At 41.4% G+C, this 25,277-nt stretch overlaps 2 protein-coding genes across 4 annotated transcripts in view; both read left to right on the forward strand.

Annotated features, from left to right (window-relative positions):
- ZNF143 (zinc finger protein 143) overlaps positions 1 to 3,455 on the forward strand; it is a 42,784-nt gene extending 39,329 nt beyond the window's left edge. For both annotated transcript variants that reach the window (XM_074885160.1, XM_074885161.1), the window contains one exon: positions 1,443 to 3,455. In XM_074885160.1, the coding sequence (XP_074741261.1) occupies positions 1,443 to 1,526 (84 nt within the window). In that variant the 3' untranslated portion in view covers positions 1,527 to 3,455. The remainder of the gene's footprint in view (positions 1 to 1,442) is intronic.
- Positions 3,456 to 11,655: 8,200 nt separating this feature from the next.
- On the forward strand, positions 11,656 to 24,143 carry WEE1 (WEE1 G2 checkpoint kinase). Of its 2 annotated transcripts, XM_074884871.1 has the most exons (11): positions 11,657 to 12,335; positions 14,740 to 14,948; positions 15,451 to 15,517; positions 15,601 to 15,773; positions 16,723 to 16,844; positions 17,501 to 17,647; positions 18,060 to 18,155; positions 18,235 to 18,320; positions 18,570 to 18,740; positions 18,832 to 18,977; positions 22,704 to 24,143. In XM_074884871.1, the coding sequence occupies exons 1-11, from the start codon at positions 11,781 to 11,783 to the stop codon at positions 22,852 to 22,854; spliced, it is 1,923 nt and encodes a 640-aa protein (XP_074740972.1). In that variant the 5' UTR covers positions 11,657 to 11,780; the 3' UTR covers positions 22,855 to 24,143. The 2 variants fall into 2 exon arrangements, with proteins under 2 accessions (XP_074740973.1, XP_074740972.1); XM_074884872.1 differs by lacking the exon at positions 17,501 to 17,647 and having other exon boundaries at positions 11,656 to 12,335.
- The last annotated feature ends 1,134 nt before the right edge of the window (positions 24,144 to 25,277 follow it).

The raw sequence follows: 25,277 nt of genomic DNA on the forward strand, positions 1-25,277 counted from the left end.
TCTTGAGAGCTCAGAATCAAAGGGATTGTGTTAATATCTTCAAGCAGAAATGAGAGATTGTTATTTTCTCCTTTGTTAAATGGAAAATAGCAGGTCAGATGCTGATTGTCAGTCGAGAAGCTCTTAATTCTGAATTCCTGTGTTTTGAGCTAAGTTGACAGTAATCAAAACTGCATGTAAGAGAAAGCATATCAGAAGCCAATTGTCTGCATGACAGGAAGGAAAAAAAAAGTAACTTGCACCCTCAGCATTGTGTCCTTCGAATGAAAGGAAAACATAGGCACTCTGCACATGCCCCTCTCTTGTTACCAGCGGTGAAGCTTTTGGTGAAGTATCTTTATATTAATTAAACTTAAAATATACAATACAAACAGAAGAGAGAGAAATCAAAAATAAGATATTGTTGATTATTCCTGAGTTCTTGATTGTTTCTCTTTTCTACTTTGATACTAATAAATGAATCCATTTGGTTTCTAAATGCTGATAAAGCCAGTAGCCTGATAGATTGAAGTCCTAAGGAGGTGGTAACAGAGCTCTTCTGGATTTGAGTGGCTCCAGAATGTGATATGCAGTGACTGTAAAAACAAGTTACAAGCGATATTTAGAACTGTCCCACTAGGTCTATCCATTTGTCAAATAATCTGGTTTTACTTTTCACACTCTCATACATCTTTCTCCCGAGCCAATAGGTAATGGCCAGCTTTATGTTTTTGTTAGGTTGAGGTTGTCTTCAGTGTCCCCATAACTGGATGTATGTTCATGGTGTATATATTATAAAACTCCATGGATTCTTTCCCAAAATTGTGTCCAGTTGTCTTTATTCAGAGTTGGTTGATGTTGCTTCTGACAGTGCCAGATACATTGATGGCTTTGTAGTTGCAACTACAAGATAATTTCCTCTCTGAACTACTGTAGAATCAAACAGTGTCATCATGACTGCTTTTTTATACAGTCAGGATTCTGCAGTAAGTAGGCACTTTTTATATATATTGTCATATGGTGTTCCAAAGAGCGGACTTTCTGCAAGAGAGTTAAGAAAAATTAAGATGTTTGTTTGCTTTACCAGTGTTAAAATGTAATTCAACAGCCACCAAGACTTTTTAAAGCTTTATCTTAGCTTTATGTCTGCCAAGCTGAAATATCATCTACTTTGTGTGTCATGAAATGTGTTTACCATGCAGCAATTCTTTGAAGAAAATGTATTCGGTAGATACATAGAAACTCAGTTTAATCTGCTATCAGAAGCTATCTTAATTGTCATGCTGATTAGATAGGTGCTAGTATATATTACCCAGAAGAGGTGTGACATTACTGATCACACTTATTCGTGCTAAAGTATTGATCTGTATCCAGATCTTTGGTTTAATTTTTTTTTTTTTAAACACATTTATATTCATATGTAACATTTTGGATTTATTTATGTTTAAATGCATTTGTTTCAGCTTGGAGAGCAGCAGTCTCTGGAAGAAGCCATTAGAATAGCCTCCAGAATACAACAGGGTGAAACACCAGGGATTGATGATTAACTTCTAAAACTGCTACCAGAACAATAGAGTGAAAGGTATTTTATTTTCAATCAACAAAGGTCCATGCCAGCAGCAACCCATAAAAACTTTGAAGTTCCCCGCTCATTGATACTGTGTACACATTTTATGCAAGAGCGAAGAACATTTTGTAAGTTTTGTGTACATAACCCTTGGAATGGACTGACATCATCTACTTCCAACTGTTGTATATTCAGGAATATGGAATTAGGATTATATAGTAAATTTCCTTGTTATCCTTTCATCAGATTTCAGACTGGTCTACAAGCAAGTGAAAAATTAAATAGAAGTATTGGAATTAATTTCTAATGTCATGTACAAATAATGAAGGCATTACTGAAGATTTCAAATGTTAAAAATACTATTAAATATAATCATTTCAGGAACCCTTACAAGTAATAAGGATGACAAAGCCTTTTAAATTGCATTCCATAAATGGAAGAATCTTGGATTTTGAGCCTACTGTAAATCTTTGTATTTTGATTTGCTTCATACAGGTTTGAGTACTCTTTAGATTATCCACCCCATCTCATTCATTGTAAATACAGGCTGTTAATGCTGGAACTGCTAACCATATTATCTTTAAATTGGATTATGTACAAAGGAGAAACTTTGGTTGTTCAATATTAAAGGAAGTAAATCTTATGATTTTGTTTCTTTACATGTTTTACTTAAGATGTTACTCTCAAATTATTATGCAATAAAATATAGCAAGATTGTATTGTCTAGATAGGATGATATTGTTGTGTGACATACTGTTTTACTTTTTAATGAGACTGAAGTTCAAATTATTTATTTACAGCCTTGTACAAATTTTTCCAAAGTTTATTTATCATCAACTTAAATTTTTGACATTAATTTTGATCATAATCCACTATAATGTATTAAGTAATTAGTGTTAATAGTTATTTTAAACATTCTAAAACACTACAAGAATGATTAAAATAGTAATTAGTCAACCAATTATGACTAAAAAGTAAACTACCTGTTTTCAAGACGAATATTTTCAGATGCTGCATTTGCAGCATAAGTACAAGTACTAATAGTCTATTTTCAACAGTTCTGAGTGCCTGCTGCTACCATTCAGTACCTAGGATATGCTGATAATCAGTGCTTTTGAAAATCAGGACACAGGCTACTAGAAAAAAGGGATTAATTAATGATGATATAAGTACAATGCTCTTCTTCACCTAGTATTCAGTAAAGGAAGAAAATCTGTTGTAGATACCTCTAACACAGTAAAATGTAACTTTAATTTTTTTTATATGAAAAAGTGTCTTTATTCTTGTCTTGTTAGTAAGCTTGTTAAGCAAGTCAAAATTTTTTTGGCTTCATGTAAGATTCAGTGCTTATTTTAGATGAGTGTCAAGAGCACTTCTGAACCTGAAGCCTCGCCTTTTACCTTCTCAAGGGAAGGATTAAACATCTTCTGGATGAAGTGTTAATCAAGTAATCATTTTATAAGTATTGTGAGGTACACATTTTCCTTAAAAGATAAAGTTCATAACTATGTACCTTGAGGTATTTGACCTCAAAAAGGCCAAGTTTGAATAGAATGAAGCTAATTTATTGTGAATTACTGTATCAGTGTGGGTTGCAGCTTTTTATGTTTTTCATACAGATGGCCAGCTGAAAAGTCCGGTGAAAGAATACAGTACTGTGGGATAGATGTGGACAAAGCAAAGATTGTTCTCTGGATGCATTACAAAGTAAACCTTGGAAACATTGAGATTGTAACTTTTGTGTAGGATTGAGGCTGCTTGCTCACTTAGGTGCCAGTTTTCCTGAAGTGTTGTAATTCTTGATATCCCATGGAGATAAATGTACTATGCAAGGAGGATTAATTGCCTGTCAACTAGATCAGTTTCTTAGTACTTATCACCTTTTAGAAATTAAAGATGTATTATTTGACATGAACGTTTAAGGGGTTTTTTCTTAAATTTCATTGCTAATAGTTTCTGGAAACGGTGTCTGGAATGGTGGTTTTGACTTAGCAAAGAAATAACTTCAGTTCTTCTTCTCGTTTCCCAGGACATTTTCTGACCACTGTACAAATGTGAGTATTCTTTCCTCTTTCATACTAGTTGGTTTGCTGCAAGGCATTCAGAACTAGCTCAGTCAGGAAAAGCTGCAGTATTTTTTAAATTATTTCTCTTACTGGTATCTTACCAGTTATTCTTGCAAAACTCCCAAGTCAAAGGTTGTGCTTCCACGTTGTGCTAGCTAACCCTCTAAAGGAAAACATACTTGCTGAATAAATAAGGCAGACTGACTTAGACTGCTTAGTGTTTAAGGACAAGCTGAGTTAATTATATGTGTCTTAGCTGTGAGGGCTGTATTCGTACTAGACTTTCTTTCGGAGTGGAGAGACCTGTGTGATTTTTCTGTCCTGCTTCCACTCAGACGCGAGTGGAAGAAGCTGTTTTGGTAAACTGATGCTGTGTGTTGATGTCGGCAGGACCTGTAGTGGAGATTAGACAGGACGAATTCAGGTTAGATAAGAATATTGGTGAAGAGTATTTCAGGAGGAAGAAACAAAGAATATGACAGAAAGGATTGGGCGTTTGGCAGGAGAAATCTCTATCCTTTCCCCGTATATTTTACTCCTCTTTTTGAAAGTTCTGTCTCTAAGGGAATGCTTTGGCACATTAGAAGAAAGTAATTTGTAAAAGAGGAATCCTATAAAGTAAAGCAATTCAGTGTATCACTTCCTCTTACAAATTGACTCCCACATTTTTCAGCATTCCCAGTCAATTTTTCTTTCAGGTTTGAATTCCAGGCCTACACCAACTTCCTTAAAGGAATAAAAACAAAAGCTCTATAGACTTTGCAGTCAACTTTTCCCTTTTAAACGTTTCTACAGTTTTTCACCACTGTGGGCTTTGCTTTTCTTTACTGTAGTTCAGTGCCTCTCCTGATAGTAAAAAGAGAGAGGCAATTATTTTCGGTGCTCCAGGCTGATGACCTATTGTGCCAGACGCACTATGCATAACAATAGGACAGTTTTTAACCTAAAGAGCTAATGCCAAAGCACACATGAATTGGCTGAGTCGGGAAGAGTGTGTTTTTATAAGAGTAAATCCTGAAGCCTGACAACAAAGTTGTAAACAGCCATAATCCCTAACGGTATAATTAATCTCAGCAACCCATCAGCTGACCGATACCAGAGGTTTTCAGGCAGTGTGGGAGAAAAGGCATGTGGTGCCTGCTTGGCACACAAGAGAAGGACGGAGCTGATAGTCCAAATAAACAAGATGTCTGAGCTTGGAAGGCAGTTCTTCCTAAACTTTACCCTAGCTCCTAACCCTCAAATATTGCCGGGAGTAATTCTTTTTGTCTGGATGCTCTGTTTTCTGTCATGATCATGCTGTACTAGAACATGGAAAAATCACTCTGCATGCTGTCTACTTCTCAGAGTGCAGTCAGGGAGCCTTCCCCAGGGACAGGATGCTATTTGATTGGTATTTAGCCACCAGGAAAAGATGGTATGGAGTTAGGATGTGATCAGGAGTGTTTCTGAATCTGGCAACTTCAGCACTACAGCAGTTGAGGTTAGTCAGATCGCACATCTTAGGTTGACCATAGCTTCTACTAACCAAGATGTAGAAGTGCCCTATAACAAACCTATTCCAGTCACACTTAGTTTGTCATTGAATGGAAACAATAAATGTTCTGGAAAATTTTCTGTGTAATTTTCAAATATAGCACAGTTGAAATTTCACTAATAGTTGGGTGGGAAGCAAACTGATTTTCTTAAGCAGTAAGGTATTAAAGAGACTGGAAATGAAGGGTAACTTGTGTCCTGTTCAGCTATTACTTCACAACTGTTTGGAACTTTAAAAATATGTTTATTCAGCCTGCATCATTTTTGTCATGAAAAAGATAGAAATTAACACATGCTTTGTCTTTGCAGATACATAAATTCAAACTTCAGCTGGTTGTTGATAGTAAGGTACTCTTTCTTTTTTTGCAAACCAGTATATATTTGAACATCAGACCCCCAAAAGTGTTTTTTGCTCCATTGATAAAAATCTTCCAAAGTTTGGATCCCTATGACAAGAGACCAAAAAATCAAGAGCCACTTTTAGTTCTTTTGTCATAAATAGTAAACTATACTCTAAATAAGGCATAGAAACAAGCATTTTTCCTTGTTATGTTTATTTTAAAATGTAGCTTAGGTGTTGCCAGCAGTTTGACATGACTTTGATGCTAATTTTCATTCCGCTAGTAAAGTTCACTTGGCCAAAGCAAAATCTAACAGTCTAATTAGACCATCACCACTAGCAGTAAGTGGCTGACAGCTAACCCTATCAGGAATGTGATACCAAGCTTTTTCAACTGAGGGTTATATTCAAAGCAGACTTTAATTATCCCAATAAACATATGAGCTTGTATCAACAAGCAAGCATTTTGTCCTACACAGTCTGTGTTTCTCTCTAATGGGAATGTGACCCCCTTAAATGCCATCCATCTCAGGTTCTGAAGCAGTAAGAGATTTTATATGGATTATTTTTGTTCTGTTTAGATTATTTGAAGCATTTTACTCAAAGGAATGGCCAAACATTTAAACTTTCAGAGCACAAGTGATTGTGTGGAATTTTTTCTATAACAAAAAAAGCGCGTCTTATGTTACTGTCATAACCTCAGCATTTTACCCTTTCCTTTGTTTAAATCCCTCACCAGCCTTTAGGTTGACTGGCTGCTGTATTTTACTTATTTTTCTGAGGAGTTTTAGACTCTCTGTCATGTTACTGCTTGATTCTGTAGTATTTGGCTGAGAGGCTTCTGAGCAGGTATCTTAGTGAGGTAGGTCTGCTTGCATAACAAACTACCACATGGCTGTAGAAAGCTCCTGGAGAAATTACAGTGTTCCAAAGCTGCATCTCCAGTGGGCTTTTTGCTTTGGTGTAGAACTAATTCATATTTGAATATAGATTGTAATGACTGAAAAATCAGAATGTACAAGAATGGTTTGTGGGACAGACAGGAATAGTTGCTTTTTGTTTTTCAACAGCTATATTCAAGACAGTAAGAGACAGATTTTTTAATGTATGTAGGTTCCTGAGGATGGTGTTAGTGGGAAGAAGGTGGCTGAGCTTCTTGAAACTCTTACTACGCTTTTATCTTTTTTACTTGCATCTTTAAAAAATGTTTGCAAAATGTCTTACCTTAAATGATATGCATAAGAAATTATTAAAATGAGTAGTAGTAAATCTGAAAAAAGGCTGAGTACCTCTTTTATGGTTTTGCTTGTTCCCTGAAGGAGAAAAAGGAAAAATGTTAGTGATACTGGTAAATTCGTAGTGACTATGTAGTTTCTGTGTGTTAGACATTTTTGAGGTTTTTAATTGCAGATACAAAATCTTGACTTCTATTCTGATCATTTTAACTTCACTTCAGCACACGAATGGGGCAGTCTAATTGTACCTGTTTTCAGTCATGGCAATTGTTCTGTCTCTTCAACTTTTAGGATGTTTTGGAGGAAATTTCTGATCTGAATACAACTCTCAGGAACAGATTTTTTTGCCATTTTCTTTGTAAGCAGAGATTTCAAGTGTTAAGATGCAGACATACAGGCAAAAAGAGAGTCACTAAAAACCATTAAGAGTACGAGCTCTCATAGTCACAGATGAATACTGAATTGTATGTGACTGCTTGCCAAAACCTGTGCTTTTTTAATGTACCTTGTATATTATGACTTATTTCTGAGCTATCTTCAGATCTTCCCTTATATTCACAGATTTTGGGCCCAGAATTCTATCTTTACTTTGGGAGGCATCCCAGGTGCTGTCAAATTCCCCATTCTGTTCTCCACCTTAATCTCTTGCTGTTAATATTTACACTTCCTGGGTGAATACATCCTTGAGAAATGCTCTGTCTGCATGCAGACTACAGGCTAAAAAGAGTAAAAGGACTGGAGGCATCAACTACAGACTTTGGACACAAAGTCCACCTTTGATGGAGAACCCATTCAACTCTGGACCTTGTAATGAAGAAAAAGAGGTTGCCAGCAAACAGCAGCTGTTAGCAGCACAACCTCAGATAAAATAATCTTTAAACTGTTCACCTTTAAGCTGTCAGTGGCACAGAGACAACATCTCCCAGTTGGCACACTACCACAGCGACCCGTTAGCCCTGTACATGCCAAGTGTTGCGTGAACACTGGAACACCATCACTGTCACCGGTGACAAGCACGCTGGCCCCTAGGTAGCTGCTGAAACCCAAGTGAAAAGCCAAGAATAGCACAGATCTGTCCCTGCTCTCCATTCTCCAGCAACAGCCTTGGCACAGGTGGTTGTAGTGTTTCTGTTTTTCATATAAGCAACTTGACCTTCCTCCTCTTCTGCTTTTTCACTCCATTTACCCTTCTCATAAGATGAACTCATCATAGTTTCATGACTATGCTGGCTGATGTAGAATGGGTTTCATCCGGTTCTTGGCGGAACTCTTCTAATTTAATCAAAGTGGTTTTGGGGGAGTGCAGATGAACTTGTAAGTGCAGGAAATCCTGACAAGATGGCAGTGTACCCACTTCTGTGGCAGTTTCCTCTGACAGACAAATTGGCCATTGTTCCATTTCTTTCCCATTCATCATTATTTGTGTTCCCCCGCTACCCACAAAAGAGGGAACAACGGTTTTCCTTGAGCTTGAAAACTAGTTAAAAGCAGCTGTTTGTTAGTGAGGGTGTGCTGCCCCAGATAAGTATTTCTGGTAGCACAGTCTTCAGTGCACCAGACTGATATACTTACTTTTTAATTTAAAAGCAAGTATTAAAAAAGAAACAGAAGCCAATTTTGCAAATATATCCTGAAAACCCTTAAACCACTCACATTTGTAGGAATATCAGTCAGGCACTGCCTGGACATGAGGCTACATGCTGTTACCTCTTTTTGGAGGATCAGAGCTTTAGTTTGCAAGATCTACAGATGCTCAAAGATGCAATTTAATCAGCTTCAGAGAATTTGGGATGAATTTGGCTTGGAGAGTATGGTGCAGTGGAAGCCTGCAGAGCTCTTCCCGCTCACCTCTCTTCCTCCTGCAATGATGTCTAAGGGAATTGGCTCCGCGGTGCTTTTTAGTTAGGCTGTGTATGGGCCTCCTAACGCTAGTTACAGTGGTGTCGTGGTGGACAGGATAGCAGAGTTGACACACTCTGTGCGAAAATCATCTTCTCTTCAACACAACCATTTACGGCCCCGTCAAATTACAGCAAAAGAAAAACTGATGCAAATTCACAACAGCACATATGTAGAGCTTATGAGTGTGGTCCTTATATAGCAACTACACATTTTGTTATAGCTACATATTTTTCAGTACTCCCCTTTATTTTCTCTGTTTGGAAATAAACTTTCTTTTAAAACAATTGTGTTACTGCTGTTTCTTTCTTTCTCTATTCCTTTTTCCTTTCCTCTTGCATCTGTCTTCAGGAATGCCTCCTCTATCTACAAACTCTGATTTTGTCCCACTTACTGATCAGCAAATCATTAGTTAAAGTCTATACAGAAGGGCTTCTGAATTTCAGTTTGCCACTTACCCTCACTAAATACCTGTGTCTGTAGACTCCAGAAAACAATGCAGCACCAGTTATATTTAGGTTGAATTTGGGAAGGAAACTGCAGCTTTGATGTTCCAGGGGGAGGGATTTACTGAAAGTTTAAATTCTTTAATCTTTTTTTAAAGAAAAGAAAACTTCATATATGACTGAAGCAAGCCACAGCTAGTGACTGGGATGTTTTGAGTCACTAGGAATTGCTTTGCATCTCCCTCTGTGGTTATTAACTGGGAAAGAGATGGAGGTTGTATTTTTTTAATTGCCTTCTCTTACATCATCTGTTCTAAAACTTGAATGCTTCAGTTAGTATTTGCTATACAGTGCATTTCAGTTTAAAAAGTCAGTATTTTTAATGGGACATTATTGCGATTCTAAATTATTGCACACCAAACGTGTTTACAGCACTTTACTTAATGTAGATGTATCTCTGTAAATGCTGCCCAATCCCATTTTCATAGGTTATGTGGGCTACTTTCAGTTTTCTGAAACTAGTTTTCAGGAGGATTCCATAACCTAAAAAATTGTGTTCTTGTGGCTCACAACTGTTTGTCCTGAAAGCAAAAACTGTCTTAAGTTTTCAGGCTACTGAAAGTGTGAGAAATACAGAGAGATGTGATATTTAAGCAGAAATGTTTCCATGTAGGCCTGACAGAAGAAAATGGTAGTGATCCATGTGTCTCAAGGCGATGGAGCTCCGAGCAAAACCATTTCACCATGCAGGCACGAGGAGTGTGTGTGAGTACGGTTATACTGATGGCCAGTCCACTTAGCTAAATTAATTTAAAATGCTCTTACGTTTGTATAGTGCTGGTGGCATGGGCAGTGGTCCCCACATTCTACTGGTTCAATCCCTGCAGGTTACCGGCAAGAGCCGTTGGGGACAGCTGTGCTGCCCTGTGTGGCAGCTCTCCACAAATAAATGGGTATTTCCAGGCAGAAGAGATTAAAAGAGTAGAAATTGCTAGCAGAAGTGGAGTATGGGACACTAGGATCCCTGTGGTGTTTCTTACATCCCAAAAGCACACGGGCTTGAAAAGCGTCAGTTGTGTGAACAGCACCAGTGTGAGAAGGGGAGTAAAAAAGTAACATGTTATTTTTGGTTTGGGCTTCAATAGAAAATCTGTCTAAAAATAATTACCTGTTGGAGATATAGGTGTCCTGTTTCAGGAGACAGCAGAGAAGGACCTCCAAGCCCCACTGTTGACCACAACCTGCCCTTCAGCAGCGGGAACGTCTGTACCCCAACTGTGGCTGCGGGAGCTGGAACTACGTCCAAAGGTGCTTCTGAGGCTTCTGCCTATGGACATCAGGGAGCAGTGGCCCAGAGACAGGAGACTGGCAAACGAGAAACAGGGTTAAGTACAAACATCTATTTTCTATTGACTGGGCCTTAGGTATTTTAGTTATCTCTGAAGCTTGCAGACTCCCAGTGCTGCTCTCTGTAGGGGTGTCCCATTTGCAGCAAATGAGGTTTTTGTCCTCAGGGGAGGAGGTTGCCCAGGGCGCAGGCTGACAGAAGAAGGGCTGTGTGCAAGGTCTGAGCATCCCGTGCCCCCAGCTTTCAGGGAAGCGCACCCGTGGTGCTGCCTGCGTGTCCAGGGGATGGTGTGCCTGCCCGCAGACCCTGGGGGAATCAGGGAGAAACTCACAGGAATATGCACCTGGCTTTCTTCATGTGGTTTGGGGCTCCTGTGGCTGGAAAAATCTCCTTTTTTTCAGGGGGTAAAAACTGCTTTACCCAAGGGGTTCATTTTAAGATGTTTTGGCACAGGATAGAGACTGGCAGGTTTGTTGTGTTACATTTAATCAAGGTGGTACAAGATAAAAAATGAAGTTGCAAGACAAAGATGTGGCACCTGTAGGGAAATGGCCTGTCTGATGTCATCTGCTGCAAATCGCATTTGTTGTGCTGAGACTTTGATTTGTTTAGAAGTGTCTTGTAGGAGTTACTGTTAAGAGCATGGGGTGCCGTATTTGAGGCTCTTGTGTTCCTGACCGCATTTAAAATCACATGAATAGTTATTGGAATGTGTTAATTTTTTGGTTTAGCTAAAAAAGGCCGTCTTTAACTGGCCTAGAAGTTATTGTTTTCGGGCACATGGAATGGAGATCTTTGCACACTCTTTCACCAACAAAACGGTAGCTGTGAACCGAGGAGCTGCACCGCCGCAAGGGCAGCGCGGGGCCGGCCTCGCCCGGGCTGGGCAGCCCGGGATCCCCGCCCATTCAATGCCCGCTCCTCGGACGGCACCGGCCCGGCCTGGCCCGGCCCGGCCGTCCCCCGGGCTCCGCTGCCGCCGCTGGGCGGGGCCGCGCCCCAGGTCTAAGATGGCGCCTGTCCCGCGCCTCAGCGGGCGGACACGTCTGTGTGGCCGCCTCGGGGCTGGTTTCCGGTGGCGAGCCCCGCCCCCCTCCGCCCCGCCCCCCTCCGCTCGCGGCGTTCGCGCCAAAGCGCCCCGTGACGCGGCCGCGTGTGGGTCCGCCCCCGCCCGCCGTGTTTTCAAACCGAGGGGGCGGGCGTGATTGGCTGGCGTGCGCGCCACGTGACTAACGGTCGCGGGAAAGCCGCGGAGTCCGAACAGCGCGAGGCGAGCCGTGCCCGGGGCAGCGCCGCGCGGAGCCGCCGCCGCACCCAGGGGCGTAGCGCGGCGCGGCCGGGAGCGGGGCTCGCAGCGAGCCACCATGAGCTTCCTGAGCTTGCAGCAGGCGGCGCCGCCGCGGCGGGTCTCGGCCCGACGGGCGGCCGCCCCGATCCGGCAGAAGCTGTTGTTCCTGAGCGGCCACAGCGACTGCGAGGAGGAGGAGGAGGACGAGGAAGAGGAAGGCGGCAGCAGCGGTAACAGCACCGGCGAGGACTCGGCCTTCCAGGAGGCAGACTCGCCGCTCTCGGCGGCTCGCACCCCGGCGCGGGGCGATCCGCCCCTGCTGGAGGAGGAGGAGGAGATGATGGAGCCAACGGCGGCGCCGCTGCCGGTCGAGGGGGACTCGTGGGAGGAGGAGGGTTTCGGCTCCTCTCCGGTGAAGTCGCCCGGAGCCTATTTCATGGCCGGCTCGCCCTCGCCGCCGCCCCCTCATAAGGGCCGCCGCTACTACAGGCGCTCCCCGCCGCACCCGGCGGCGAGCGGTTACCGGGCGCGGAGTGAGGAGCCCAGCTCGCCGCTACCGGACTACCCCGGCACCCCGCCCCACAAGACCTTCCGCAAGCTGCGCCTCTTCGACACGCCGCACACGCCCAAGGTGAGGCACCCGGCCCGGCGCCGGAGCGCTCCGCCGCGCCGCGGGGACCCCTGCTCGGGCTGCCCGGGCTGAGGGCAGAGGGGGGTGCGGGGCCGGGCAGTGCTCGGCGGCCGGCCGGCCCGCCCGCCCCCGGGGGAGCGCGGGCGGGGGGGGGGGGGGGGAGCGCCGGGGGTCCGCGGGCGGCACCGCGACGCGGCCGGCGGTTGGGATGGGGTTAGGGGGCGGCGGGGGCCCGGGGCCGGGCGGTGCCGGTGCGGTTGCCGCCCACCCCGCGAGCCCCTTGCGCCACCCCGCCTGCCCGCAGCGGCACGTTGGCGTCGGCGCCGGGACCTGCCCACGGCCCGTCCGTTACGGTTGTGTAACCGGCGGGGGGCGACGCTGCGGTTCCGCGCGCCGGTGGGCCCGCCGCGGGGGGGTGCGGCGGCGGCGGGCGCCGCGGGGAAGGCCGGGGAGGCCCCGCCCCGCCGAGCGGCTCCCTCAGGTCGGGGGGAGACCGCCCGGCCGTGGCGCCAGGGCGGGCCGCTCGCTGCGCTCCGCTGCCGGCGTACGGGTCTGCCGGCGTACGGGTCTGCCGACGGGGAAGCAAAAGTAGAACCGCGGCTTCCCCGCCGGGTGTTTTGTCCCGTAGGGTGGCTGGGGGCGTGGAACTGTCCCCCGTTATATGTATAAAATATATGTCTATATAAAAATGTATAAAAAAGTTAAAACACTTATAAATATATAAGTACCTTGGTTTTGCTATATTTTGTGGACAATATTTTTTTTAAAGCTGAAACTAGAATATTAAACTCTTAAAATAAATATTTTAGTGTCGTGTGGCATTTGTACCTTTACAACCAGAAAGTTAAAGCTTGAATTGGAGCTTGCCCCAGCGGGTCTGTCAGCGAGCTGGTATGTCTGTGTGCCCGATGCCGACGCACGGCCAGGGCCCTCTCTCCTGCAACAAATGTAAAAGGCTATTTGAGTAGTCGATGCTGTTCAGTTGGTGGATTTCAAAGTTTAAACGGGTATGTAGCTCTTAACTGAGTCAATGACAGACTTTTGGAAGGCATTTCAACTTTTGAAATTGACACTCAGGTAAAACACTGTATAGTGAATTTAAATCTAGTGGTGATAGGCTTGCTTTCTTCATTACTTTTCATATAGTCCTTTAGAAGTAATCCATGGATAATCCCCGGGGATAATCTCCCAGGGATCTATAGACTATAGATTGAAAACAACTGGTTTGAGAGGCGAGGAAGGCAACCTTGTTAATTGGTGTCCTACAGCTTCCATCTCAAATGAGGTTTCACTGGTAGAAATCAGTGGTACATGTTTGGAAATACTAAAATTGGTCATGGTCTTGTAGTGAGTGAGGAGCAGACGCTTTAGAGATGCAAGAGTCTTGTGGCTTGTGACGCTGAAATCAACATCTTAACGCTGTGGTTCAGTGGGATTCTTAAATTTGGTGCCTGAATTCCACATGGGTTATCTTGGAGAGGTTGTTTTTGAATCTGAAGGAATTGGTTGGTTTTAAGGTATCCAGTGGCAGTACCAAAATGTGTGTTTAGATGCACAGTGATTTAAAGGTCTTTGGTCTTCATCTAGTCCAGATTTGGGGAGTGTAGTTGAGATTCCCAAGTACTGAGCCTTCTTCCCTATAGTGATTTAGGCTTCAGTTAGGTCAATTTATTGTGAAAGGTGTTGCTAGGATAAGGCAGTATTTCTCTTTGTGATCTAGTAGGTCAGTGATTGGCATCCTCACCAGGGTGTAGGAAACTCAGGTGCAAACTTCCCTACCTAACTGGGAGAGGTTTCATCGTGTACTTGGAAAATGCCTGGTCTGACAAATTACCACCCAAAACATCTGTTTTGGATTTTGAACTGACAGTGCAACAGTGCTGTCAGTTCTGAAGCAATTTTTTGCAGGCTCATGAAGAGGCATCTGTGCATCAGTACTAAATCTTTTATTAGTTTATTTTTTTAGCTTGCCACCTAAATCTTTAGTCACGAAAGATAATTTCCTATGTCTGATCTAACTTCCATATCTTGTGTGTGAAAATCATGGTAATATAGCACAGGATATGTCCACGAGTTTCATCTGCATTCCTTTCATGGACAAAGAAATGTCCAAGAAATTTAGGTTATGACACGATTAAAGACAGAAGAACACTGCTCTCATAATCTTTCCTGTCTTTTAAAAATTACGTTAATATTCAATGTTTCCTTTAACTGTTTTTGTGTGGAGTGTGAAGCCTAATAGTTTCTCTGGAATTCTTTCTGATGGCAATGCAGGTATTTAAACAACTCACGCTAACTTTGGTTAGACAATACTGTAATGATGGCTTTCAAGCATGACGTGATTGTTTATGTCTGAAGCAATATTGAGGCTATAAATTTTTTTTTTTTTTTTAAATAAATACAGAGTTTGCTTTCTAAAGCACAAGGAATAGGCTCCAGCTCAGTCAAACTTCGAGGGGGCTCTCTATTTATGAATGTTGGGAAATTGGAGAAGCAAGAAGAAGATATTAGACAAACACCTCATGTGAACATCAATCCCTTCACGCCCGATTCCATGTTCCTTCACAGCTCTGAAGGAAAATGTCGTAGGAGGAAGAGAACGCACTGGAATGAGTGAGTAACCTCTACTTTCCTTTGTTAAGCTTATCTTTAGAAAAAGTTTTGTTACAAATTGCTTTTGTGAAAGTATTTTTCCTTGCAAATCTGTTAGTGATGCATAATACAGCTCTTAAAATATCTGTTTTTTGAGATGCATGATATTATGAAATAACCATTTAGGACTAGATCTTTTGATTAGTATATAGAGAGGATAGACTAGGCTGTGTCCTGCAGTCTTTTTACCTGACTGAATGAGCTATACACACAGTCTTTTCTTGAGGAAGGAAAAACACATTAAATACTAGTATGAAACATGAAAGAAATGACAGGTATTAGCATGGTACCTTTATTTTATTTTGTGAGTTTGTGTTTACAGATGTCTAGCGTCCAATTAGTTTAGCTAAGCTTAGGAAAAATGGGACAATTGGATCTCAGAAAAATCAACAGCTGCTAGATTTCAGTTTTAAGTTTACTTAAGCCGTATTACTTATGCAAAAGTAACTGGCGTGAATTTCAGCTCTTGCGGAGAGGACATGGAAGCAAGTGATGGAGAGCCTGAAGATGAAACCATCAGACCTGCTAAGGTAATTAATTTTTAGAACTTGATACTAAGTTTGGCAGTTTGTGAATCTGCAGATCTAAGTATTTTTCGTTTTAATTTTTGCAGAGGATAACAATAACGGAAAGTAATATGAAGTCGCGGTATGCAACTGAATTTCATGAGTTGGAGAAGATTGGATCTGGTGAATTCGGTTCTGTGTTTAAATGTGTGAAGAGGCTTGATGGCTGTATTTATGCAATAAAGCGATCCAAGAAACCCTTAGCTGGCTCAGTGGATGAGTGAGTATTTCCTGCTGTTAAAAGTTAAGTCACCTCTTGGTGCCTTTTCCTCCCATGTCTCTTTGTATTGATGTCTAGAGAAGGCATTTAAGATAAAAGTATAATAAATATACATGAATTAAATGTAAAACAGGTACAATTTTGAAGTCGCTTCACTTTTTCAGTTTTTTTCCTGAATACTGTGTAGTACTGGGGAGGAAAGGCTACTTGGCCTTTCTCCTAGCAGACGTTTGTTCCAGTATTCTGTGTGGGAACAGGTTGTTCTCATCTAGAAAGTAAGAATAATGCTTACTTGCATTAATGGCAGGAGGGACTATATGAATAAACTGCAGTGATGATCCTTTGACGTGTGAAAGGAAAGTAATATTCCCAGCTAGGTCTTCATCTTTGTCAACTTGAATGACATGCAGATTAGTTAAGTCAGTTTGGGGATATTTTTTGGCATTTGTGAATGAGCTGGTGATTCGTTACTTTTCCCCTCACTGTTCTAATAGTTACAGTGTAAAACCCCACAAGTTTGAGTTGCTCAAAATTACATTTCAGACTTACACAAAAGAAGTTAGGAATTTTGAGTTCGGTCCTACTCCTGGCCTATGATAGTCATTAGTTTTTTTCCTAAAATTTCAGTGATGCTTCTCAAAGCTTGCTGCTGCTGGTTGAAAAGTATGTAATGGAAGTGGCAGCTCCCTCAAAAATTATCTGCAACAAAACCTGGTTTTTGATGTTCTATATGCTTAGTCTTTTAATATTATGTAAACTATTCTGGCTGTTTGGATATAAATACGAATCCATCTTGAGGTGTCACAGAGCTGAATATGAAGATTTTAATTAGAAACCTGAGCTGGCAGAGGGACATGATGTTATGATAAGTGTTTCTATCAAGCTGAAATTGGACTAATTTCACCTCATAATATTCTTGTGTGCTGTTATTTTTCTGTGACTGTAACAGGCAAAATGCTTTAAGAGAGGTGTATGCACATGCAGTTCTGGGACAGCATTCTCATGTAGTAAGATACTACTCTGCGTGGGCAGAAGATGATCATATGCTTATACAGAATGAATATTGCAATGGTAAGTAAAGTTTATCTCTTGTTTTGAACTTGTTTTCAAAAAAACTAATTTCTGAAGATACACAGGTATCTACAAATACCTAGCACTAGTTAGGAATTGATTGCCCTACACATAGCTCATACCATCGTTGTCTCAAATGTGTCTGATGTTCCATTCTGTTGGAAAAGGCATATCAGAAGCAAAAACTACAAAATAGCAGACAGAGTCTTAAGTGTTCAAGAATATTGGAAGTACAGTGAGGCAATTGCGAGGAGCAAAACTATTTTTTTTCTGTACAATAATACAAGCTGGAATAGAGAAAATTACCAGAGTTTCCTTTAAAAAGGGAGGTGGACTTGATTTCTGAAGCTTTTTGCTATGGTTGATACCCTGCCAGAGACCTGGAAGAGAGTCAGTGGTCTTCTCCATTGTGTAGGTATGCTGTTAATTTGCACAGCAGCTACAGCTGCAGAAAAATAATATTACTGTATTATGTGGCTATAAAGAAGAGATACAGTACTAGATTTTACACTTCCTATATATCATCAGCAAGTTCTTGGCAATATATTCACTGTTAATTGTGGAAGCCAGTTGTACTAACTTTTGGAAGCAAGTGTCATTACTTTGTCAACTGTTTGATGTAAAATAATTAGTTGTTTTAATTAATGTTGTTTTAGGCGGCAGTTTAGCAGATGCCATAAGTGAAAATTACAGGAATATGCGTTATTTTACTGAACCAGAACTGAAGGACTTGCTACTTCAGGTAGCTCGAGGCTTAAAGTACATTCACTCAATGTCACTGGTACACATGGATATCAAACCTAGTAAGTTTGTAAACTGCTTTACTCTCTCTATTGACAACTTTCTCAGTTCGTTTAATCTTCTGTAGAAAAATGAGCAGTTAGCCACACCTTACTAACTGCGAATTCTTCACTGAAGTTCTAAATGGCAGTACAAAGATGTCAGTTATAAAACTGGCTAGCAAACTTAAACCGTTGTTGAGTTTATCTTGGGTCCTTTTTGTGTAATTGACTCTCCTTGCATAACACTTGGCTTCCCTCCCAGCAGAGGGGCCAGAGCGACTAAGTTGTAGTTTCTTGCTCTACAAACTGGGTATGTATACAACTAAAACTTCTCTGTGGCTAAAGCAAACTGTAGTGAAACTAGATTAAGTAGAAATTGCACAGAAACGTGCCGGTGGTTGTTTTTTTTTTTAACAATTCTGCTCTTTTTCAGGTAATATTTTCATATCAAGGACATCGGTCCCAAGTACAACTTCAGAAGAAGGTGATGACGATGACTGGTTGTCTGATAGAGTCATATTTAAAATAGGTGAGAAGCAGCACATTGGTGCTCAAGAGTTGCATTGTCTGTTTGTCTTCTGAAAAATAACTTTCTTTTCTTTTTGCAGGTGACCTTGGTCATGTAACTCGAGTATCTAGTCCACAAGTGGAGGAAGGTGATAGTCGTTTTCTTGCAAATGAAGTCCTACAAGAGGTAACTGTTCTGTTTGTGGAAAATAGTGATGTTAGGTATGTATGCTGTTTACTTTAGAGTAATGAGTTGCTGTCTGCTGCTTTCTTGATGATGGAAAAACTTTCTAAATGGTATCCCCTTGAACACTGGTAGTACTTAAAGGGGAATGTAATATTTTGGCTGTGTTCAGTGTTGAATAGTTTAGCTGTTAGATTTGTTCTTACACTGGATGGTATGTGTAGTAATTTTTTTTTTTTTTTTCCTCCCAAGAACTACACTCATTTGCCAAAAGCAGATATTTTTGCTCTTGCTCTGACTGTTGTCTGTGCTGCTGGGGCTGAACCACTTCCAACTAATGGGGACCAATGGCATGAAATTCGACAAGGAAAACTACCTAGAATACCACAAGTGCTTTCTCAAGAATTACTAGACTTACTAAAAGTAAGAACTCTTGTACTAGTGGCTCACTGATTAGTGTAATTTACTGTATTGCTGGCCTTAACTAGAATGCCTTATTTTTCTTTTTTCTAAGGTTATGATTAATCCTGATCCAGAGAAAAGGCCTTCAGCTGTGGCACTAGTCAAGCATTCAGTGCTTCTCTCTGCTGCAAAAAAGAGTGCAGAGCAGCTCCGGATAGAACTGAACGCTGAAAAATTCAAAAACTCACTCTTGCAGAAGTAAGTAGTTCCTTGGGGTCCTTAAATACAACATAATTTCTAATGGGTTTTCATATGATAGTAGAGTGATGATAAAACAGGACTGTCCTTGTTTTTGCATGAGGTCCACAAATCTGTATGCATGTACATACCTGAGAGTACAAAGGCGGTTTGGTAACTTTAAAAGGAAATTTCTCCTTCTCAAGAAGGAACTTCTTGAACACTCTTAAGGAAATCTCAGTTACTCTATTAGTATTCAATGCATACAAAACATTAAAGTTTTAAAAAAAAATCTTTCGAGCATAATGCATACTTTTGAGACATATGTAGTGTAATTTACATCTATATTATTTGAGTTTGTGTTTTCCTGTACATTGAAACATGTTAGGAAATGTGACTTAAAAGAGCTGTTTCAAACTTAAATGAAATGGCACATCAGGAATGTTTTTGGACTAATTTGACTTGTACACAGCGGTGGTGTTAGGTTACCAGAGGACTACTTGTATCAGGAGGTCATCTTGTCCTTCCCCTTGCTCAAACACTCAACTCTGAATTAAAGCTTTGAAGAAGAGATTCCCTCTAGGAAAGCCTGATTTCTTAAGTTTCAGAGAAAGAGTAAGTTAAGAGGCAATCATCTGAATCTTTCACTGCAGTTAATGTTGCATGTGTTATGCATAATAGTCAGGCTTTTATGAGGGAATATAGAACACCGATTACTTTCTGACTGGCTTGTTTTTAATTAATACGTTAACTTTGCGTTTGGATTCTCTCTGTTGCTATCTGCTTATCTTGCCATTGCTGCAGTCTGAATGTACCCAGACTTGCCATTTTAGATGGTTGTCTTTTTAATCCTCTTATGAATTACACTGACTGCAGAAAGAATAATTTGACAGTTTGGGCAGGTTATTCAAGGACAGATTTCCTGAGGTAACTTGCTTATATAAAGACAACATATTTTTGCATCACATGAAAGGGGAAGTTGGCAAAGCTAATGTTTCTGAAGACTACTTCTGGCCTGACAACAAGTAGGGTACATCCTTATTAAATAACTGTAAATCCAATACTGATTTAATAAGAACACTTATCCAGAGTAATTTTTAATGTTGTGTGGTATAGTCTTCCATAAAATAATTCAGGTAGGTATTTTTGGTTTATTTTGGTGTTTTGTTTTTTTTTTTAAATGCTCCTGCGTTTGACCCATTTAAGATACCACTTGTGTATGTAAGTTATCAGGGAAAGGAATCCCTGTAAGGAAGCTCAGCTTTTCCACGGTGTTCTCTTCTTCAGAGGAAGGAAGAATTCAAGATTAGACTTCTAGGGAAGAATGGAAGTATATTGTAAAACTTAATTTCCTGGTAATGGTGTGGTGAGTGGGTGTGCAAACGTGTGTGCATTTGTGACTGACATTCAGTCTTTAGGGAAGATGACTAAAAATCGATTGCATTCTCTTACAGTGCACTGACACAGTGAGAATATGGGGAGTATTTGTGGTGGTTTAGCCTCTGCCGGGGTCTGAGACCACGCTGCCGCTGCCCCTCCCCCACAAAGGGAGTGAAATACAAAGCCCCAAGACTGAAATAAGGAAAGGTTTAATACAACAGTGCAATAGCAACACAACCAACAACAACAAAAACAATAACAGTAATAGTGATAGCAATGAACAGAGCAAAATAGCTACCAAATACAGCAGTTTGAAGCACGATGTACAAAACCACGAGTGCACCGAGCTCCGCGCCAGGAAAATGTGACCTGCCAGGATGTGACTTCCGCATGGTATCTGAATAACTCGGCTAGAGCTCCCCCCCCCACTGCTGGGGAAACTTAACCCTATCCTGGTTAAACCAGGACAGTATTACATGGGGCATGAGTGTAAAAGAATAATACTTCGGCTTAGAAAAATGGGAGTAGCTTATTAAACTAAAACATGTTACTTTAACTACACCTACACCAATATGCAGCAAGCTTGTAAAAGTTGAGCTTCCTTTGGAGTCCAGATGTGCAGTGAGATTACAAGTACTAGTTTTTAGGGCAGAGAAAATTCTTTGAGAGATAGTTTGGGATAGGAAAAATGAAAGAGTATGGGGGGAATCCTTACACTTAGCCATGTGTCAGCATTTAAGGAAAGAGGAAAGGGGTGTGTGGGGATACCCTTAATAAAGATAACCTTGCTCTTTAGTCAGACTATTTCATAGTTTTATCCTGAGTTTTATTTCACTTTGTCTTCAGACTGAGTATTGGTAATTCTCTGAAACAGAATAGTTGACAGAATGTTGCATGGGGACAATGGCCTGTGCTACCTTCAGTGACTCAGCCTCGCAGTTTTGGGCTCAAATTTTTTTAGGCAAAAAAACTTAGGTGGTTGAGCTGTGTGGTGTGGTCGACTGGCCGGATGGAAGGGATGTTCCATCCAGAGGGACCTGGACAGGCTGGAGAGGTGGGCCACTGCAAACCTCATGGAGTTCAACAAGGCCAAGTGCAAGGTCCTGCACATGGGTTGGGGCAATCCCAAGCACAAATAGAGGCTGGGTGGTGAGTGGCTGGAGAGCAGTCCTGCGGAGAACGACTTGGGAGTATCAGTGGATGGAAAACAATGAGCCAGCAGTGTGCGCTCTCAGCCCAGAAAGCAAACCGTGTCCTGGGCTGCATCAAGAGAAGTGTGGCCAGCAGGTCGAGGAAGGGGATTCTGCCCCTCTACTCCACTCTTGTGAGACCCCACCTGGAGACTTGTGTCCAGCTCTGGGGGCACCAACATCAGAAGGACACGGACCTGCTTGAGTGGGGCCAGAGGAGGCCACAAAGATGATCAGGGGGCTGGAGCACCTCTCCTGTGAGGACAGGCTGAGCAAGTTGGGGGTGTTCAGCTGGAGAAGAGAAGGCTCCAGGGAGACCTTAGAGCAGCCTCCCAGGACTTAAAGGGGCTACAGGAAAGCTGCGGGGGACTCTGTATCAGGGAATGTAGGGATAGGACGTGGGGTAACAGTTTTAAACCGAAAGAGGGTAGATTTAGACTAGATGTAAGAAAGAAATTCTTCCCTGTGAGGGTGGGGAGGCCCTGGCACAGGTTGCCCAGAGAAGCTGTGACTGCCCCCTCCCTGGAAGGGTTTAAGGCCAGGTTGGACGGGGCTTTGGGCAACCTGGGCTAGTGGAAGGTGTCCCTGCCCATGGCAGGGGGATGGCATTAGATGATGTTTAAGGTCCCTTCCAACCCAAACCATTCTACAATAAGCTTTTGATGTGGGTATGCAAAAGGAAAAGGATGCTTCTGGAGTTGTCTGTTACCAGTTATATTCATCTGTGTCCATCTAAGTGTGTTCCCGTTTGAATCTTCCATGGAAGTTCAGTTGTGGCCGAATGCTTCATTTGGGCAAACCTCAGTAATTAGTTCATCAGTGATTTATCATATGGCTTGTACTAGAAAGTAAACAGCATCCTGCCGTGTTCTTGTAATTGAAGTGTTGAGCTACTTATAGAAGGCTGAATTTCAAAATCTGGTGTAAGTTGTGTGGATTTGACATTTCATTCCCTTGTTCAAAAGAAAGAACATCTAGACAAGTAATGAACATCCCACTTCTGTTCTCTGGGTTGTAAACAGGTGCATGTGATTGATAATGGTCTTAAGACTTGCTGTCAATTTAGGTCATGCTGAATTCTGAACTGCTATAATTAATTTGACATGCTCTTGCTGTGATATGCCTGTAGTCCTTATTGATACTGTTGCGTAAGTGTGACTGAGTCAATGTCTTGCAGAGAGCTGAAGAAGGCACAGATGGCAAAGGCCGCAGCTGAGGAGCGAGCACTGTTCACTGACAGAATGACAACTAGATCTACAACACAAAATAGACCATCTCGACTCATTGGAAAGAAAATGAACCGCTCAGTTAGTCTTACTATATACTAACTATGAAGTCTAAAAGAACTACTGAGGATGGCTATAGCATCTCTGCTGGACTGAAGCCTAAGGAATTGAAGGAAGCACTCAATTCCTGGTTTCTTGTCCTGTCTTTGATCAGTGTCACTAGTTTTACGGGAATTGCTTCTGGGTTTTTACTTGTATAATACAGCTGATGAGCTGTATTAACCATTTGAGTTAATGGGCTCTGTTACTATGTTGTCTATCGAGGATCCATAAGCCTTTCAGTTAACACTGTTAGATGTTACATCTTCCCAGGGTTAACCACTATAGTGGTGTGCTGCTTTGTAGTGTTATGGCATTGTAATAAGAAGTAATACCCCTAATGATCTTTAAGAGGGAGGGATGAGGCCTTGCTTTGATAGTTACTGATTTTTTTGGAGCAGAGGGGAAGAAATTTTGAAAGACAGGCTTTAAGGCCACCTACACTCAATGTACCTGATGTCAGGTAGACTTCTATTGTGAATTTTATTTGTATATTCAACTGGGAGCACTTTGTAGGCATTGTATAAACCACAGCTTAGAAACCTGTGGAATCAAGTGCCATGTGGAACTGCTGCTATTTTTAGTTTGTTGTCCTCGCTGTAAACTGTAGCATTAAAACAATCATTATTGTGTTAATAGGCTTCTTGTTAAAACAATTACGTGAAAAAAATCTAAGCTGCATTTTAGTGAAGGCAGCATTTTTCTCTCAAAGCTAGTGCATTGTGAAATAATGCACCAATTTAATATTTGGACTCTATTAGTGTAGTGCAGTTGTTTAATGTTTTGGCTGTTGATGTTTTGTAATTCTTTCTAATAAGGTTCTCTAAGTGTTGGTATTCTTCATTTGTCCATTCTTGAGGCTTTTTGTATATTTTTTTTTTATGTTGAAGTACTTGTAAATAATTGTTTAGTGTAAGTGTTCAGGTTGTTCTTCATTGTTTATGTACATAAGTTTGATTGTGCTTATAGTATATTATTCTGAAAACTGCAGTCTGAGATGCCAACAGACAAACCTTAACTATTCAGTTTTAAGTTCCAAAATGAACAGAATGTGACTGTCAGAACCTGTACTGATGTTGGACCTAGAATGACAGATGTTGCTAAAAAATAGAACTGTTCTAATTACTGGCTTGTCTCTTCATTAATTTTAGTTTAAACAGTGTTTCCCATTTGTGCTCTAGTTGTTCTTACTAGTGTTAAATTTGAATATTAAAGTTAAAGTTTTGTTTAATATTGTCTAACACTTACTTAACTCCATAGTTGTGGAAATAAAACACTGAGTCAGGAATGTACTATGGCAAGTCCCACTTTGATCTGCTTCCTGCTGCTGCATAACGCTTGTGGCTCCCTCTCACAAGAGTGGCAGTGAGGTAACATACTCGCTGATAGTTACGATAGAAGGACCACAGTCTGTGTGCTACTATCCATAGCAGTCTGTCCTCTACAGCTTCAGAAATGGTACTGCATGTTGGAAAGACGAAGCCCTGGCAAGACTGGAAGTGGAACCCATGACTGTGAAGATGAAGTACTAGATGAAACAATGTGAAGAAAGACCTGGGTCTGAGGTAAGGAGGAAAACTCATGAATTGCTGAGAAGGGGAAGAGAACTGCTTATTTAGAAGTTGGGAAGAAAACAGTGGGAGGAATTGGAATACTCTAGGGAACACAGTAACAGCATGTTCTGTGGCCTGGATGCAAAATTTTTATGCATTTGTATTCTGCCTCATATAAAGAAGAGAGGTACAGTAAAATTAATAAAGGCTTAATAGATTAGTCTATTGTGGAGGCTTTTACATTGCCCTATTAAAGAGTTGCAGGTGACTACCAGAGAAGCTGTATGTGAATTGAATGGACTATCATAAAATTTAACTTTGCATTTAGCAAATGAAAACTGCTAAATGTCTGTATTTGTAAGAGGTCTCAGTGCTATCCGTATACGACAGTGAAAATCAGAGGCTTGGTTTAGGTAACTGTTCTCTGAATTACGCAGTTTCCATCAGTAAAAACTGATAGACTGGAATACCTTTAAGTTTTTACTTTGTATGATAGTCCTGACTGGTTTGTGAGAGAATATCTCATGGTTTTGTTGCAGCATTTTAATGTTAATCTACACTAAATGAGATATCTCTTAAAGCATACTTCTAAACAGTCATAAATATCAATTGGTGGGGGAATCAACAAACTTAAGCCTTTCTTCACCTATAGCGTAAATAAATTTGATCTACTTGTGATAATTATGTGTTCTTGCATCACTCATTTTCAGAGTGTAACATCAGTACAGGTATTGCTGCACAAACAAGCCGTACACAGTAGATATGTGGGCTTGTAGAGGTGTACTGTTTGCTGGGTATAAACCTGGCTGGGTGGCCAGGCCCAAAGGGTGTTGGCGAATGGAGTTAAATCCAGTTGGCAGCTGGTCACAAGTG

This window comes from Strix uralensis, chromosome 15 (genome assembly GCF_047716275.1).
Source record: "Strix uralensis isolate ZFMK-TIS-50842 chromosome 15, bStrUra1, whole genome shotgun sequence".
Taxonomy (NCBI): domain Eukaryota; kingdom Metazoa; phylum Chordata; class Aves; order Strigiformes; family Strigidae; genus Strix; species Strix uralensis.

What these genes read in the sequence shown, in the direction of transcription:
- WEE1 (XM_074884871.1), top strand. Translation starts at nt 11,781, where the DNA reads ATGAGCTTCCTGAGCTTGCAGCAGGCGGCGCCGCCGCGGCGGGTCTCG. An exon ending in ACACGCCGCACACGCCCAAG is followed by an intron (nt 12,336 to 14,739) that starts GTGAGGCACCCG and finishes AAATAAATACAG; the next exon opens with AGTTTGCTTTCTAAAGCACA. An exon ending in AAAAACTCACTCTTGCAGAA is followed by an intron (nt 18,978 to 22,703) that starts GTAAGTAGTTCC and finishes AATGTCTTGCAG; the next exon opens with AGAGCTGAAGAAGGCACAGA.